The following is a 15331-nucleotide window of genomic DNA, read 5'->3' on the forward strand; positions in this document are numbered from 1 at the left end:
CGAATGTTGAAGGTCTAGAAGGTAAAGTGCCTGATTTTTGCGCTCGTAAAGCATCAATGTTGGGACTGAGGATGTTGTTGAAGCTGTGAGATCCATCTGAGCGGCTTCAGGATGTGCGTAGAAGAAAAAAAGTCGCGGAAAGTCGCCATTCAAGTAAGATGTTGAGATTGTTGGTCGAAAGTTGCTGTTGACCAGAAGTGCGAGCGGTAGGCTTTTCGCGTCGTTCGATTCCAGTCGCCAAAGCATTTGCGACGAAGGCACTCGACGCTCTGCAGCTCAATGCCTGACGCGAAGAACAACTTGAGCAACTGATTCCAATGTCGCTAGGCCAAGTGACGCGGAGTCTCTCCTGCGTAGGTCATCAGGGCAACGTGCGCGTCACAGGTGAATTCACTGTTTTCGCCTGGTTCTGACGAATAAGGCAGCAATGGGATTAATTGCGGCTTTGCAATGCGACTTGAGTACTGCTTGTCCAAGAAGTGAGAACTCTGTCTTGATTTCTCTTGGATGCGGGTCTGTGATATCTGAATTTGATGGTATGCTTTCAAATTGCGTTTGAGTTCACAGCCCTATGGGAATATGGCTGGCATGGGAGGCGTGGGAGGCTTTTGTAGAACGCCATGTTGTCAAGCCCTCGTAATCTTTTCCTGGACTCTAGTACGGTGTTCATGGTTTGATCAATACCTATCCACAAACCTCAGCAACGCAGTCAGTCACACGATGATTCACCTGCTGTTCAAACAAGATGCGGACAGTCTTGGTTATACACACACACAATACGCTTTCACGATAGCAGTACGGAGCTGGAAACTTTACTTCATCATATCATTATTGATTGTCTGATAAAAGCTAAGCGAAATGCAGTACCCATGTGCCCAAACTCAACCCTCTACTTCCTGAGAGCCTCCCTCCTGCTAGTGCTCTGAGGGTCGTAGTAAGGCTTCTCACCCAGACTGACAGCTCTGCTCCCCTTGCGCTCGCCCAGCCCGTCCTCAAAAATATAATCGGGGGTGGCCGCGTGGTAAACGCTCCTGTTGTCCCAAATAGCAACATCATTCACATCCTTCCACTTGAAGCGGACTTGCAAATCATGGTTTTCGACAATGAGCTGGACGAACCAGTCAAGGAAGTGCTTGCTCTCCTCATCAGAGAGGCCATGGATGCGCTTGACGTGGTGTCCGACAGCAAACACTGACTTCCAGCCGGTGACTGGGTTGGTGCGGATCACGGGGTGGATGGCCTCGAGGACATCGCCGACATTTTCGGGGGCGCCACGCTCGCCGGAGTAGATGCTGAAGCCGTTTCGCTTGGCGGCATCGGTGAAGAGTGGCTGGGCATAGTAGGCTGTGAGGGTATCGAGGAAGCCGCGGAGCTTGGGGGAGATTCTGTCGTAGAGCTCATAGCCAGAGGCCCAGAGGGTGTCTGTATTCATCCAGTCAGCGATATCTTTTGTGGCATCTATGCAGTCCAGAGGTTTGCTTACCACCACCGGTCTTGGGCAGCTGTGTCAGCTTGAGAAGAGCATAATCGCTGGGAATAGGCTCGAAGGTGATATCAGAGTGCCATTGGCCCTTTCCGGACTGACGATGTTTGCCACCGTTCCATGCGCTGGCGAAGCGATCGGCGTAGAGCTTCTTGGCTTGCTCTGAGGAGATGACGCTGATCTCGTCGTCCTTGCCACCATGCTCACGGGCGGCGTTGCTGATGGGATGGATGTGAAGACCGGAAGTCTCTGGCTTTCCAGAAAGCTGGCCGAGACGCTGGACCAACTCCTTTTGAAGATCGTCAGTCAAGCCCTCCTGTTTCCGAAAGAAGACAACACCACGTTGAGAGACTAATCTTGGTCAGCAACATGTTTTTCCATCGGAATCTCATGGATACGGTACTCACTGGTAATGGCAAGATCACGAAGCAGCTCATCCGAGTTTGGAGCACGGAGGAGCTTGACGAGGTCGACGTTGGAATATTCCCTTCCGATCACAGGGGTAACATCGAAGGAGTCAAAGACCTCAAGGGCGCCACTGAGCTTCAAAGGCTCCTTGTGGTTCGTATAGAGCTCTGGGAGTTCTTCCTCTTGAACTTGGACACCCTTGTCCTCGACAACCTCTGGCACTTGCTCCTTATTCTGGACTGGAATGACCTTCTCCTTGATCTCGTCCACAGTTTGTTGGACTGTATCGACTGCCGAGGGAGACATGATGAAGTGCGAGGTGCGTGGAGATTGATCAAGTTGAAACTTTATGAGGTGAATCTTTGGGTTTGTTGGTGGATGGCAATCAGACGGATTAACTGCTGTCTTTATAGACGGACAGCATCCCATGGCCTCGAATACATCAAAATGGCGTCAAAGAGACTCCTCTTCACGAGTCATCTTTATCTCCGAGATGGCACACTCGCAAAGCACGCCAGCCTGCGATATCACTCTGAAGATGTCTTTCTATCTGACACGGACCAATCGCATGTTGAGAAGGGCATCACCCACCACTTCCTGACTGTATGCCTGGCTCTTAGTGGTCAAGCTCCCCAAAAATGCATGGTGTAAGAAGCTTGCTCTCTGACGTGCGGCGGAGTATGCTGGCACGGCGGCGACATGGTAATCGTGTGCGAATTTCCGTGCTGCTGGGACTGTACTGCGTATACTCCGTAGCATCAAGGCGTGCTCCCCCCCCTCCCCCCCGTCCGTCTACCTTATATCTGCAGCATTGTTAGGGTTTGCCGCGGTGCCAATTGGCTGAACGTTGACTTTGGAGGTGTTGCGCAATGCTTGGGAATGATGGCGTCGTCCGGGCATGCTGCCAAGGCTGTTAACTCCGTCGCCTTCCCCAACTGCCGGAGTCGTTTTGTTGAACCAAGATGGCAACAGGCGGGCCGTGGTCGGTCCCGACTACGCGGGCGGCATGTTTTCAGTACTCGGCGGGCGAGTCTGGTCGATTACGGCAACGACGACGGGGCGCAGAGGCTCGAATCTCCCGCTCGGCAATAAAGGCTTTTGAGACGCCATCGAAAGACTTTGTTGCCAGCCATGTTCAGCCGTCTTGTAAGAGGGCGAGATAGGTCGCGGGTCTGGCGGATGGGAATGCTTGAAAGTCCAATGCTGGACCATAATCTCAGCGTCAGTCCATTAGAGTGGAAAGTCGGTGGTCTGCAGCTTGAGACTTACCAGCAATCATCAAGACTGACTTCACAGAAACATAAAGTTGGCCCTTCACCTCTCGCGATTGAGAAAACAGCTTGTTGGAATTGCTGCCTGGCTCTTGTCAACTGAGGAATGAACACCCCACCTATTCTGCCTTTTCATCAGCCTGACAGCCATTCAGCCCGACACTCTCTGATCTAGGTAGGTATTTCCAATGTCCCCAAGACGGAGCGATCGGCAGTATGCACTCGATAAATGAATTGATCTCTGACAGCTGCGCCATCCCCCACAGCTGCATCTTCCCCACCGAGCCCCCCTCGAACACTGCTGGCTCGTCCCGCTCCACCACCACGCAGTGATGCCAAGGATCATCACACAAACAACGCGGCATCAGTCCTCGCCAACCGATAAGTACCGTCATGGTCATTCTCCCACGTAAGATTTACAAACCTTAAAAGATCACCTGGTTCTTCTAGATTGGTTTATCCCAGACTGGCAACAGACCGTGTAGATCAAAAATCACCATATTTTTAGCACAGACATCTCCTGATCTTCATCAACAACCGCCCACGCTGCAAAGCGTCGTGTAACTTACAGAAACGGGCCACGAGAGGCAACTGCTCACGCGAGACATTCCTCGTCCAAGCCCGCCGCAACGAGGTCTCGGGTCTCCTGACCATCAAGACCATCAACTACCCCCGTTTCAACGACATTGATATGTACACTGCAGCGATCCTAGACCAAGTGTCAAAGTTGCAGCAAATGTCACGCTCCTTTGCCGGCGGCGCCTTAGATCCACTTGCCATGTCCCTTTTCTGACCGTCTCGTCGCAATGAAACAAAGCACTGAGCCTCATCACCGCTCCCGTGGACGCGTACAAGACGGGCCTGGAAAACGGTTTGGGGTTTGTCGGTAATAAAACGGCCACACTGCGCTTCGACTTGCCTCGTCGGCTCCAGCTCCCCCTCGCTATATGCGCCGCAATTGGCGGGCTCGGGCCGCCAACGTCAACCTCTGGTGGATTCCAGGAAACAAGCCGAAAGCAACTCTCCTGTTGGCGCTGCCTCTTTTTGGCTGGTGTTATCAGAAGTGCTGGACGCTAAACAGTCGGCTGGCACCTCCTCAAACACCCAGATCTTCACCAAAGTCACCGGCCAATATTCCACCCTGCTCCTATTCATCTCTTGCTCCTTTTCCCAAGAGGCGACCGATTGCCAGCAGATTTGATTTGTTGATGGTTGATGTCGGTGACAGACTGGGAACCCATGATGGTTGGCCCACGGACATTTGCTGCCGGCAACCAACCCCCGGTCGATTCTGCAACCTCACGGGGATTTTCTGTTTCACATTACAAAATTCCCCCACGAACAAGCAATTCTGCCGAGGAAAATCCAGATACGTTTTGAGCTTGATGCTGTTTGGCAGTCGCGGCAGTCTTGGACTCTCCAATTTGCCCGTCACCAGAGGACTGTCTTGGCGCGTCATCCCACGACCTCTCGCCGTAAGGTCTGACAGCTCCGAGCAGATGTCGGATGAACAGGCAACGATTTGAGATAAACAGGTCTAGCCACGGCCAAGTTTCTCAAGTTTTTGGCCCCGAAATGAGTGGTGGCTGGCTAAATATTCAGGCCTGTTGTTAATCGTAGTTGATGAAGCTCGTCGCTGCGGCAAGACGCCTCATCCCTTGGCCAGCGAGGTTCCCCAGACTTGGCCTGAGCGCCAAGGGGCTAGAACCCCAAACACGCTGGCAGGGTTCCTCGTCACTGCACCTCGACCCCTTTTCTTGGCGCAAAAGGTTGTCATCCGAATGCCCCCCACATGTGTTCCGTGAGGCCCCTTTACCTGTCGGTTGGTAAAACAATCATGAAGCTTCTTTGTCCCTCGACAACCGGTGATAAACGAGGCAGCAGCAACAGGGGCTACCTTGTGATCCAGCTCTGCTCCGTCTGCCGCCCTGGCCCTGCTCCACCGACGAAGGAGCACCCGGACCGACTGCCACCACCTTTAAGACAAGGATCTTATCATTTTTCACATCGGGGCCAAGGCTCAAACACTGGAGGTTGCGACTGCAGAATGATCGGCCCCTTTAACCGCATATAACGCCAACCACTTGGCAGCTACCTCGACAGAGGCAGTGAAGAAACAGAATGTCACAGCAGGTTGTCTGCCCAGAGTTGGCGTTATATGCGGTTAAAGGGTCTACTACCCGCCGAGACCCCGTAACCTGGTCCCAAGAGCGAAAAATACAAAGATCCACCCCTTCCCGCCTGGAAGCGTGGCTTGTCATCGTACGATCTACTATTCTCTTTTCCTGTCTTGTACATTTCCTGTTTTTCTTGTTTTTTTCTGGTTCCGCTATCGAGGTCTGCGACCCTGTTTTCTTCTCTTCACTTCTGTTGTGTAATACTTTTATACATTGTTATCCACTTTGTGTGTACCTTCTCTAGTCTTATATTCCCTTTCTGTCCTCCTCGACCTGTCTCTTCTCTCTTCACTTTTTCCTGTGTGTCTCTCTGCCCTCACATATAATCCAACATGGGCAAGCTTTCTCAAATCCTCTTCCTTACGGCCTCGGCGGGGCGGGTCTTCGCCTCTTGCGCCTATGGAACACACCTGATGCCCAGAGCGGAGGAGGGTGAAGCTGTTCCAGTGGCTACCTTTGGGTATACTGGCATCACCGTAAGACACTCACATTTTGGAGGCGAGGAACCCGAGCTGACACACATATCAGGGCCCTCACAACTGGGCTGCCCTTGACAGCCCCGCGAACAATGTCTGCGCCACGGGCACCACACAATCGCCTATCGACATGGTGGACAGCGTCTTTGAGTTGATCGATGCCTCAGCCCTCTCAATAGAAGTTAACGACATGCCAGAGGGTGCCGACTTTGAGAACCTCGGGTCTACAGTCGAGGTCATCACCCAGGGTGGCACACTCTCTTTCGACAACAAGACCTTTGAGCTGCAGCAATTCCACTTCCATCTTCCCAGCGAGCATCTGGACAACGGCACAAGTCAAGCCAGTAAGTTTTTTTTTTTTTTTTTTCCCCTTCTTTGTACCGCGCAACACCCATGTAACCGTTGCTGACATGACGCGATAGTGGAAATGCACATGGTCTGGCAATCCGCCGAGGGAGAGATCGCCGTCATTGGCGCCTACATCAACATCGCTACCGGGGCGGTCGCCTCGGCCTCGGTCAAGCGGGGCCTCAACACCCGCAGCCGCCTCTTCCAGAGACAAGCCGAAGCCAACGGGACTGCCCCCGTCGCCGGCACCGATACCCCTACCGTCCTCCTCGAGACCATCTTCAGCGTCGTCGACCAGATCTCCACCCCCGGCACCAAGGTCAAGACTCCCCCTCTCGTCATGTCCGAGGTGGTTGACCTCCTCAAGGCCGGCCAGTTCCAGGCTTACAGCGGATCCCTCACCACCCCTCCGTGCAGCGAGGGCGTCAACTGGAGGGTGTCCACCTCCAAGCTGAGCATCTCGCCTTCCTCCTTCATCAAGGCTCGGGACGTCATCGGGTTCAACTCGCGCTTCCCTCAGAACACGCCCGGCCAGCCGAACATCCTCATGATCTCTGCTTTGGGGGCCGCCGCCGCCGCGGTCTCGGCTGTTGGTGCGGGTGCTGCTTAACGTTCATGACGGGTCACGATTTTGTTTTGGGTACAGGTTTTTGGGCGGTTTGGAGCGGCTATTGTTTTGCATCAAAGATGGGAGCACAGGGGTAGAGTGGAAAGGGTCGAAAATAGATAAGACGGTGTTATTTTTGGGAGTTTTCCTTTTTTTTTTTTTTTTCCATCATGCCGTCCCAAATGTGTTTTGGTGAAATGTGATGCTGTGTAACCTGTTTTGTTCTGTGTCAATCTTCCAGGAGAGTTCACTCCGTGCGGATCATGTGTCAAAATCTCCGACACATAACACACGGACTGCTTACCCGGCAGACAGCTTCTACACCGACAGCGGTTGTTACACGGTCGTCAAGAGAGAAGCAGCCACATGTCGAGCTTCCCCAGTCGATTACATGATGGGGCGCATGGCCCGCAATGCATGATCGTAACGTTTGGCAGCAGCAGCATGTGTACAAGACATTTTCGTTCTGTCGTGCCCATCTACTGGGAGAGCCATGTCATGACAAAGCTGTCAGGGTGGCAGTTGGACGCCACCACGAAAACCAAGTAACAAGGGTTGACAGGCACACCCGGCTCGGCGGGCTGGGCACCGAGCACTGCCGAATGGTGGGGCGCCGTTGCCCCGAGCCAAGATCTTGGGTCCGGTATTGCTTTCAAGCCACCCTCGACCAGCGTCCCGGATGGCAGCAAAGAAGTCTGGACCTGCTGGGAAGGTGACGCCGAGGACGAGAAATAAGTTGATAGGTAGGTATAACGAGACTCCGGTCAACGGTATATGCAATATACTGAAAACACCGATATTAATCTGGGCGCATGAAGATATATCACGCAAGCAAGCAGCGTTGCTGCCCAAAAGTTGGCTCGCTTGCCAGCACAATATGTACTCTTTCCTCACTGCGCGCCGTCCACCAGCCCCCTTCTTTCTCTGGTGGACCGGTCCTGCCTGTCGCATTCCCTACGAAATCCCCCCATCTCTACGTGTCAATCATCCATTCCCCCGACTTTTTCCTCTTCCCAAAATCCCATGTCCGCCGCCCCCCCTTCCCCCTTCCCCCGCGCAACCCCGCAACCCCGCCGAACAAAAGCGGAGCACGGAGGGCGGAGCTTGCGGGGAGCCGCACTGCCGGACCCCACTAGGCGCTCCGCTTTCCACAGTCATCACCGCAACCCCGCCACGCTGGAAAAAGCCACGATCATCGCTGTTATCTTTTCAACGCCTTTACTTGTTTTCTTTTCCGTCTATGAAACGACCATGACCACGTATACCATGTCAAACTGTGGATAATATGCACATAACCAAGAGAGCAAACGATGGGAGTTGACGCAGTGAAACTGGGATCCGAACACGTCAAAAATCCCGAACACGTAAAAAATCCCGAACCGTAAAAGTCCCAACCCGTAAAAAATCCGAACTCGATTTTTTCGGGAACGTTTGTGGATGGATGTCTGCATGAGTTATCGCTGGTTGATTCAACTCCTTCGGTAAGTACATATCGCGGAGGCGGATGTCTCTTCCGTTGCGATGGGCTGACCCCGCCCGGCTGGTTGGCAAGGATGAAGGGCGGCCGTGAGATCGGGCTGGGATTTGTGACGATGGTCGAGGAGCATGAGACTGGATTTTCTTTGGGTCGGCTCCGGGAATGTCGGGATCGGGATGTGGGAGGTGAAGTTTGTATCAAAGGAAAGCCGAGCCGATGAGGGTGGGCCGGTGGTCGGGCCGGCCGTCGAACTCGGTGTGGTGGCTGGCGGGCCGCCGGTGCCCGCGGTGCGGCGTGGAAGAGGAAGAATCCTGACGCTGGGAAACTGGAACCGAAGATGGAAGAGGAAGCAAGAATCGTACGATGAAGGATTGGGATATGTGTGGTGGGTGGTTGCGGCCCGGACAGGCGTGAGTGTGGCGTAGACAGTCTCCAGTCACGCTCATCGAGTTTGAGAGAGAGACGTTCTGCAAAGACAATTTTTGAAGTATAAGGTTACCTCAGTGAATATGTGAAAAAGAAGAATTGTTTTTGAGGATTTGTTGAACAAGAGATGTTTCTATTTGCTGAAGGAAAGTGCGGTACCTGACTTCCCTTGGGTAACTGACCCATCACGGCATCTAGAGGAAGTGCTACCCTAGAGCCCCTGAAGAATTTCCTTTCACCTTTTACCTAACTCATTACTTTGTGGGGTAAAATGATATCCTTAAAAGTACCGCTAACAAGAAACGTGCTTGCTTGTTTATCTCTTATGTCACGGTAAATACCTAGGTCGGTTTCTTGTTTGTGGTTTCATGTTTGTATATTTCACATTCAAGTTCTTTCCTTTGTGCCATCGTACCTAACTGTTATCGATATCTTGAACTGTTGCTAAGAATCAGATAGGAGTTCCTGATAACTCTTGGGTCACCAACCAGCCATGCCTTATGCACTCAAGCAGCCTGCCGCTGCCGCTATAATCGGGCCACTAAACTTTGGTTCTCGGACTCCTGTACACAGACGCCAAGCAGTTTTGAGTTCTTTGTCAAGCCAAGAATGAGGAGTAAGGCTTGATCAGAGTTCCTAGGTCTCTATTTCTACCATCCGAAGGATCGAGTTTCAATGAAAGAGGTCCGGAAATGCACAGAAACTGGGAAGCAACGCCTCGGGCTTTGCCAAGAAGCCATTCCCAGAACAAGTATCCCGAGGCTCTCCGCCCAGGGACTAGACAAAAGCCGTGGATGAGACATACAGCTTTTTGAACAGTGTGCTCCGGGCCCTTAGCCGAGACAGGTCCCAAGAGAAGCGCCAAGGGCGCCACACTTCTGACGGGTGTCACTGGACGGTAGTGGGTGCAGATCCAAGTATTTCATGATGTATGGGTGAAGAGGCGCTTTGTCTTATATATATGGGGAATGGAAATCCTGCCGAACATGGTGATAGGCCTGACTCACAACGACTTGACCCGGTGAGGCGGAAGCTCAGCTTTTCCATCATTCACAATCTCGGATGTCTGTACCATCGTCCATCGTCTAGGGCGCTTGCGTACATGATGTAAGTGTAAAAAGGGCGTAGGGATAGTTACATGAACCGATCTAGCCGACTACAACTCTTGGGAGCCTCCCGCCACACTCTATATCATTGTTCCATGGCCGATGTTACCTCATTGCTGAACATGACATCACAGTGGTCGACATTCGAGGAAAATTCCCCGTCGGTTGGACCCGAGGTGTCCGTTTGCGCTTGGATCGTCCTCAGGGGTCCTAGAATAGGCGCGTGCAGCAAAAGTGAAGCGATTGCGTAGGGTAGTACGAGGTGGCTCCGAAGGATCGCCAAGTCAACGACGTGCGTTGATCTATCGATAAATCAAGTCGGTGTAAAGAATATGGTCAGTTCATGATGGTGAAGTTTGGTACAGTCACAAGGGTAACCGCGGAACCTCGAAGTTGCCTGCCACGGCAATAATGTTTGGGCATCAAGACGTCGCCTGATGCTTTTTCTTGGCGGCTAAAGATGCCGTGTCTACACGCAGCGAAGCCCGGATGCCAGACCGGATATGATGCTCCATTGGGTATTGGCACACGTGGGATGAGACAGTTTTCTCAATGGTCTTGATCTGGAAAAGGGTAGTGGCCAAATTTCAAGCTGTGAAGGGCGTCTACAGCCGCGAGAAGCGTCGAAAAGGCCTGCCCAAAGACCGGATAGGTAATGTAGGTACCTTTGGCCAGCTTTTCTGTGGAAGCCCTACATATCACGATTTCTCATAAAACCGGTCTGTCTTGCTTGTCAAGTCGATCAGAAGCCCGGTCTGGGTTCAAGACGTCTCGGCAATGTGCGAAGGCAGCCTGTCACTGGCGGCACAGGTCACACCATGTCTGAGTCAATTTCTGGATGGTAGGCAATCTGTTTGACCACTGGCAGCTAGCTAGCTAACGAGCCCAATGCAAGCCATCGCGCGGCGGCCCGGCTCACTCCCGAAACCCTAGAAAGGCCTAAGGATCAGGGCCCGCATGGTGATAGCAGGCGCAGGGTTGGATCGCTTGTTGACGGTCTTGGCAGTCAAGTCTGTGATGCTGTATGGTGGGATGATGACGAACGGGAGGGGAAGAGAGGAGGGGCCCAGAGGGGTCTGGACGGTGTGTGAAAGGGCGGGAGTTGTGACGGGAAGTGGTGGAGGTGCCAAAAATGCCACAAAATTGCCAGCCCTGACCCGGGCAGACCCAAGTACCGGCGGCCCAATCGACCAGAGAAGAGCTGTGATGCTGCAGCGCACTACCTACGTGCAGCGTGGCATCTCACCAGATGGGCAACCCGGACGCAACTCATTGGAGTCTACCATCTTCCACCCCCACCGGCTACCTCACGCTTTTCCTTTCTTTCTCATCGAGATGCAAGCTTTTCACACCGGTGCGGGACTGATGTGACTCTCTCGACGCACCTGGTCATTTATTACCGCAACAGGTCAAGAAACATCGTCAACCATCTTCTAGTTTTGGTGTGAGGATATGTCTTATCTCACACACTGCCGATGGCACAGACCTCATCCAGGCACGCAAGATGGCTTTGTCTAACCATGCCATGGCCCTGACTGGAGCTTGGCTGCTAGTCCTCAGTCTTGCCCACACACCCACAAAGCCCAACCCTCCAATGACAGACCCGGAGCTCCTTGAGCCCAACCAACAGAGATCTCACGATGGCTCTCTACTGACCCTGGGCACCATGACTCGGCTGTCTCAACTTCTGGCAGTTTGGGAATACCCTTTCTTCCCTCGGGCCAAAGGCAGAGGAGAAAGTCGGAAGCAATGACCTGCCTGATCTTTCAGATGTCTATAAAACTGCACACAGAGCCCATCTCGACAAGTGCACATTTTGCTGTTCTCGTGTAACAAACACCAAGCACTTGTTCCCACCACACGATCACCTACCACCTGCTTTCTCACGTCAGATCCCAAATCTCAAGCCAACCATTCACCAGCTACCAACAACTCCTTGGCTCATCATGTTGCCCCTCCAGTTCTCGCCTCTTCTCTCTGACCAAGATTTTGTGTTTGGTCCTGGGCCCCTCAGCTCCCAAGGGGAAGGCATCAGAACTCTACCGGTAAGTCTGGCAACGAAGGAACAACCAACATCTAAAACTAACGCGATATCAGATTCCAGGCGTTCTTTGTCCAACATGCGCCGCCAACGGCAGCGAGGTCTGGGTCATCCCGGGGCGGCAGTGCGGCTACTGCCGCACCCCTGCCCCTGATGAAGATTCCTGCGATGGTGACCACGACCATTGATTAGCTCAGGAAACCTACGACAATATCGATACCCTTATTTCAAAATGGCGAAGAGGAGTTGGCGGTTCTTTATGCGTTTTCAGTTGGGGGTTTTACACACTCGTTGGCCTCGTTACGTTTTCCCCTATTTCAATGACCATCGAATTTTCTCGCTCACTTTGATTTATGTTCGGCTCGGATGCTCTTTACTGCAGGGCAGCGTGGGGCTTTGTGAGGCGTCATACTCGACCGCGGTCTTCACCTTCCTTGTAGGCGAGCATCTCCTTGGTGGTACCCCAATAGACTGCAAAGTGCGGTTCTGTCTTGAGCACGAGTGCTGCCAACCGTCGTTCCTGTTTCTGTAGCTCGGAGCTGCCGGTTGGTCCGGAACAGGGCCCCGCAGACATGCATGCCACCGCATCTCTGCGGCACTGGCATGTCATCAATATCACGGGCTTCGTCCAAGTATTCCAAGTGCAGGGGGACTCGCTGCGGTGCTGCTGCTATTATTACCTAACCCTTCGGTGAACTACCTGTATGCTGTGAGACCACCATGTTATTCCTCTCACTTGTGAGCTAAATCCGACCAACACCACACCTTCGCAGACCTAGCTATCAGCATTCTACCCGGTAGGTACTCATACAGGATAGACAAATCACAAGTTTCCTATAACGATGTATCATAAAACAACAGCTTTTCATCTTGGCAAAACGCTACAATACGTCAAAATGAGAGCACTTGGCCCAGCAACACCATGAAACCGGGCTGAACGCCATGAGCTACCGATTTGATGTACCAAACAATCGAACGTTTACTCTGGCCTCTCTCTCTCCGGTCTCTGTCACAAGTAGCGGTCAGCATACCAGATTGCTTACCTCATGACGACTGGGATGACACTGCAACACATCGACGGCCGCATTGTCCCCTGCATCGTAGCATTGGTGCTGCCGGCCGCGAGAATGTGGCGGGGATGATCGGAAGTCGAGCTCCGGCGCCGAGCCGCTCTTGATGCAGGGCTCATGTACCATGACCTCTGGGACGGATCGGACTATCTGGCTTTTACCTATACCACCAAAGTTCACACAAGCTCGGTTCCTTTCTGGAAACTCTTTTGACTTCCGCAAGATCTTTATACTGTCCCACCTAAGCACTTGACCACCCATCTCCTTCAAACACCCTCGTATACCATATATTGGCTTCCTACCTCAGGGTAAAATACCTAGGTACAGTGTTGTTGTTTGCTGGAGAACCTACTCACCAGCCCACAACTGCCCGCATGCTGCAAGTCAGCAGCATGCTTCCAAGCACGCGAGATTTCACCAGTTGAACGTGAGCTGGATACAGCAACAAACGAATCTGAATTCTGACAAGAAGAATAAAGTAGGTATCATGGTGTCTCCAACCTGCCGTTCAAATGTCCCACAAAACGCCCGAGTATGCCTGTGGAGACCAAGCCCGATAATGACAGCCCCAATGAAGAGTATTAGCCAAGTTTGGCTACCACAACCGTAAGATCAGCATGCAAAGCCAACCCCTTCTCAGTTCGGTGTGACCACAAACACCTCAACCCCCTTCTTCCCCCCCTCCTCAACCACCGCCGTCTCCCCGCTCAGCCCCGAAGACAACGAATTCCTCTCCGACCTCTCCCCATCACCAGCCAAACACCCCTCCACCATAGCCCCAAACACCGGTCCCCACCCCCACTCCCCATCCAGCCTCTCCAGCCGGTCCCTCACCCCCCTGCCTACCCCCCTCCCCCCCTCCCTCAAACCCGCCTGCTTAAGCAACGCCCCAACAACAGCTACATGCCCCCTCCTCCCATGCCCGTTCTCCAAGTGTTTCACCACCTTCCCCAGCACATCCCCCACCACCTCCACCTTCTCCTCCTCCTTCATATACCCCATCAGCAACTCCATCAAGCCAACATCATACCCGTACTCGGCCGCCCAATGAAGCGGCGTCCTGCCTTGCCGATCCCTCGCCAGCGGATCAGCGCCATACTCGAGCAACACAGTCGCGCAGGCGGTGTCAGTGTGGGCAGCCCAGTGTAGCGGGCTGACTGACGGACCGTTCTTGTCCGTCGACAAAGGGTTGGGATTTGCGTTGCCGTAGCCCAGCAGAAATGACAGGGCAGTTGGGTTGGAGCACAACGTGGCGATGTGAAGAGCTGTCTGTCTGGTTGTTTTCCCGGTCGATGTCCCCCCTAGGGGTGATGGGATGGGTAGGTCAGCGGCTGCTCCCTTGTCGAGGAGGAGCTTGAGGATGGCCTCGGTTTGCTCAGGTGGTAGGGAGTTGAGAGAGCAAGCTACGCTTAGCGGGGTGGAGGGATCTGACGGCCCGGTGGAGGGGAGGTTAGGGTTGGCGCCGCTTTCGAGGAGGAACTTGATAAAGGCTAGGTGGGCTTTTGGCCGGGTCTTTGCTAATGGGGAGCGGAGGGCGCAGATCAGGGGGGTGAAGCCGAGGTGGTTGGGGCTGTTGATGGGGATTTTGTGGCCGTGGAGGTAGGTGAACACCCTGTGAGCGTCGAGCTCGGAGCAGCCGTTGCAGAGGTCGGCGAGGTGTTGGACGGAGATGATGCTGGGATGGTGGGCCTGTTTCCCACCGAGGTTGGATGGAGTTAGAGAGGAGAGGAGGCGGGTGAGAAGAATGGATGACCGGGAACGCTTGTGGGATGGCTTCTTGGCCTTGGTTGAGACCGTGGAGATGGATACCTCTGCTTCAAGCTTGAGACGAGCCCGATACGTGGTCGAGAGTGTGGTGATGGTGTTGGCGAGGGCCTCATCCTGACGCTCGCGCTCGACCTCGTCTTGGGCGCAACGGCAACGGGGGGTGTGCACCCATATTGATGGGGTCGCAAGTTTGTTGCTCCGACTTGGTTTGATGATCTCACGACAGTTATATTGACAAGGAACTCTGGTCTTTGGTTGCCATCCCATTCTCACAAATGGTTCTGGGATGGGCTTGGAGGTGTGGTAGTGGAGCCCCGTGGGGGACTGGGTCCTCGGTGAAGACCAAGGGGACTCGTCCCATGGCTGGTGTTGTTGCCTGACGGTGAGTGCTGATGGTTCTGGCATGGTTTTGTTCTGGTGCCTTATCTGGCCTGTCCTTTCCGAACAGACACTGCCCTGGAAGAGGAGGGCAATCTCTCAGGTATATACCCCTCGATCAGCATCGTGCATCCCTTCCTTCTTGCCGGAGTATTAAATTCCGCCATTGTTCGACATGTCCAAAGCCACACAGTACCCGCCAATAATTAGACTTGGCGCACAGCTACCAAAGCGCTGGGACACATCGTTCGGCGGTTGGTTTTTGGGCACCGATCACGCTCGCCGAGCCACTAACA

The 15331-nt window shown here is 53.4% G+C and overlaps 5 protein-coding genes across 5 annotated transcripts; 2 read left to right on the plus strand and 3 right to left on the minus strand.

Moving 5' to 3' along the window:
* Nucleotides 1-889: 889 nt before the first annotated feature.
* QC761_405480 (uncharacterized protein) lies at nucleotides 890-2320 on the minus strand (the record flags this gene model as incomplete). Its single annotated transcript, XM_062878828.1, has 3 exons — nucleotides 890-1422; nucleotides 1484-1834; nucleotides 1891-2320. 3 exons carry the CDS (start codon nucleotides 2318-2320, stop codon nucleotides 890-892), a joined length of 1314 nt encoding a protein of 437 aa, XP_062732721.1.
* A 564-nt stretch (nucleotides 2321-2884) lies between these two features.
* On the minus strand, nucleotides 2885-7137 carry QC761_0071080 (uncharacterized protein; the record flags this gene model as incomplete). The annotated part of the gene is made up of 3 exons (XM_062872706.1): nucleotides 7075-7137; nucleotides 3161-6984; nucleotides 2885-3063 (listed from the first exon to the last, which is right to left on the minus strand). The coding sequence occupies exons 2-3, from the start codon at nucleotides 3168-3170 to the stop codon at nucleotides 2885-2887; spliced, it is 189 nt and encodes a 62-aa protein (XP_062732722.1). The 5' UTR covers nucleotides 3171-6984; nucleotides 7075-7137.
* QC761_405470 (uncharacterized protein) lies at nucleotides 3324-6987 on the plus strand. Its single transcript, XM_062878827.1, has 4 exons — nucleotides 3324-3337; nucleotides 3429-5815; nucleotides 5868-6159; nucleotides 6238-6987. Exons 2-4 carry the CDS (start codon nucleotides 5672-5674, stop codon nucleotides 6771-6773), a joined length of 972 nt encoding a protein of 323 aa, XP_062732723.1. The 5' UTR covers nucleotides 3324-3337; nucleotides 3429-5671; the 3' UTR covers nucleotides 6774-6987.
* A 3571-nt stretch (nucleotides 7138-10708) lies between the features above and the next one.
* Nucleotides 10709-12609, plus strand: QC761_405460 (uncharacterized protein). Its single transcript, XM_062878826.1, has 2 exons — nucleotides 10709-11824; nucleotides 11877-12609. The coding sequence occupies exons 1-2, from the start codon at nucleotides 11726-11728 to the stop codon at nucleotides 12006-12008; spliced, it is 231 nt and encodes a 76-aa protein (XP_062732724.1). The 5' UTR covers nucleotides 10709-11725; the 3' UTR covers nucleotides 12009-12609.
* Nucleotides 12610-13526: 917 nt separating this feature from the next.
* QC761_405450 (uncharacterized protein) lies at nucleotides 13527-15062 on the minus strand (the record flags this gene model as incomplete). The annotated part of the gene is made up of 1 exon (XM_062878825.1): nucleotides 13527-15062. The coding sequence occupies one exon, from the start codon at nucleotides 15060-15062 to the stop codon at nucleotides 13527-13529; it is 1536 nt and encodes a 511-aa protein (XP_062732725.1).
* Nucleotides 15063-15331: the final 269 nt, after the last annotated feature.

This window comes from Podospora bellae-mahoneyi, chromosome 4 (assembly GCF_035222275.1).
Source record: "Podospora bellae-mahoneyi strain CBS 112042 chromosome 4, whole genome shotgun sequence".
In the NCBI taxonomy this organism is placed as follows: Eukaryota; Fungi; Ascomycota; class Sordariomycetes; order Sordariales; family Podosporaceae; genus Podospora; species Podospora bellae-mahoneyi.

Excerpts from the sequence above, each read along its gene's own strand:
- QC761_405470 (XM_062878827.1), top strand. The coding sequence starts at position 5,672 with ATGGGCAAGCTTTCTCAAATCCTCTTCCTTACGGCCTCGGCGGGGCGG. Across the intron at positions 5,816-5,867 it reads TTGGGTATACTGGCATCACC|GGCCCTCACAACTGGGCTGC; the intron begins GTAAGACACTCA and ends CACACATATCAG. Across the intron at positions 6,160-6,237 it reads CAACGGCACAAGTCAAGCCA|TGGAAATGCACATGGTCTGG; the intron begins GTAAGTTTTTTT and ends ATGACGCGATAG.
- QC761_405460 (XM_062878826.1), top strand. The coding sequence starts at position 11,726 with ATGTTGCCCCTCCAGTTCTCGCCTCTTCTCTCTGACCAAGATTTTGTG. Across the intron at positions 11,825-11,876 it reads AAGGCATCAGAACTCTACCG|ATTCCAGGCGTTCTTTGTCC; the intron begins GTAAGTCTGGCA and ends ACGCGATATCAG.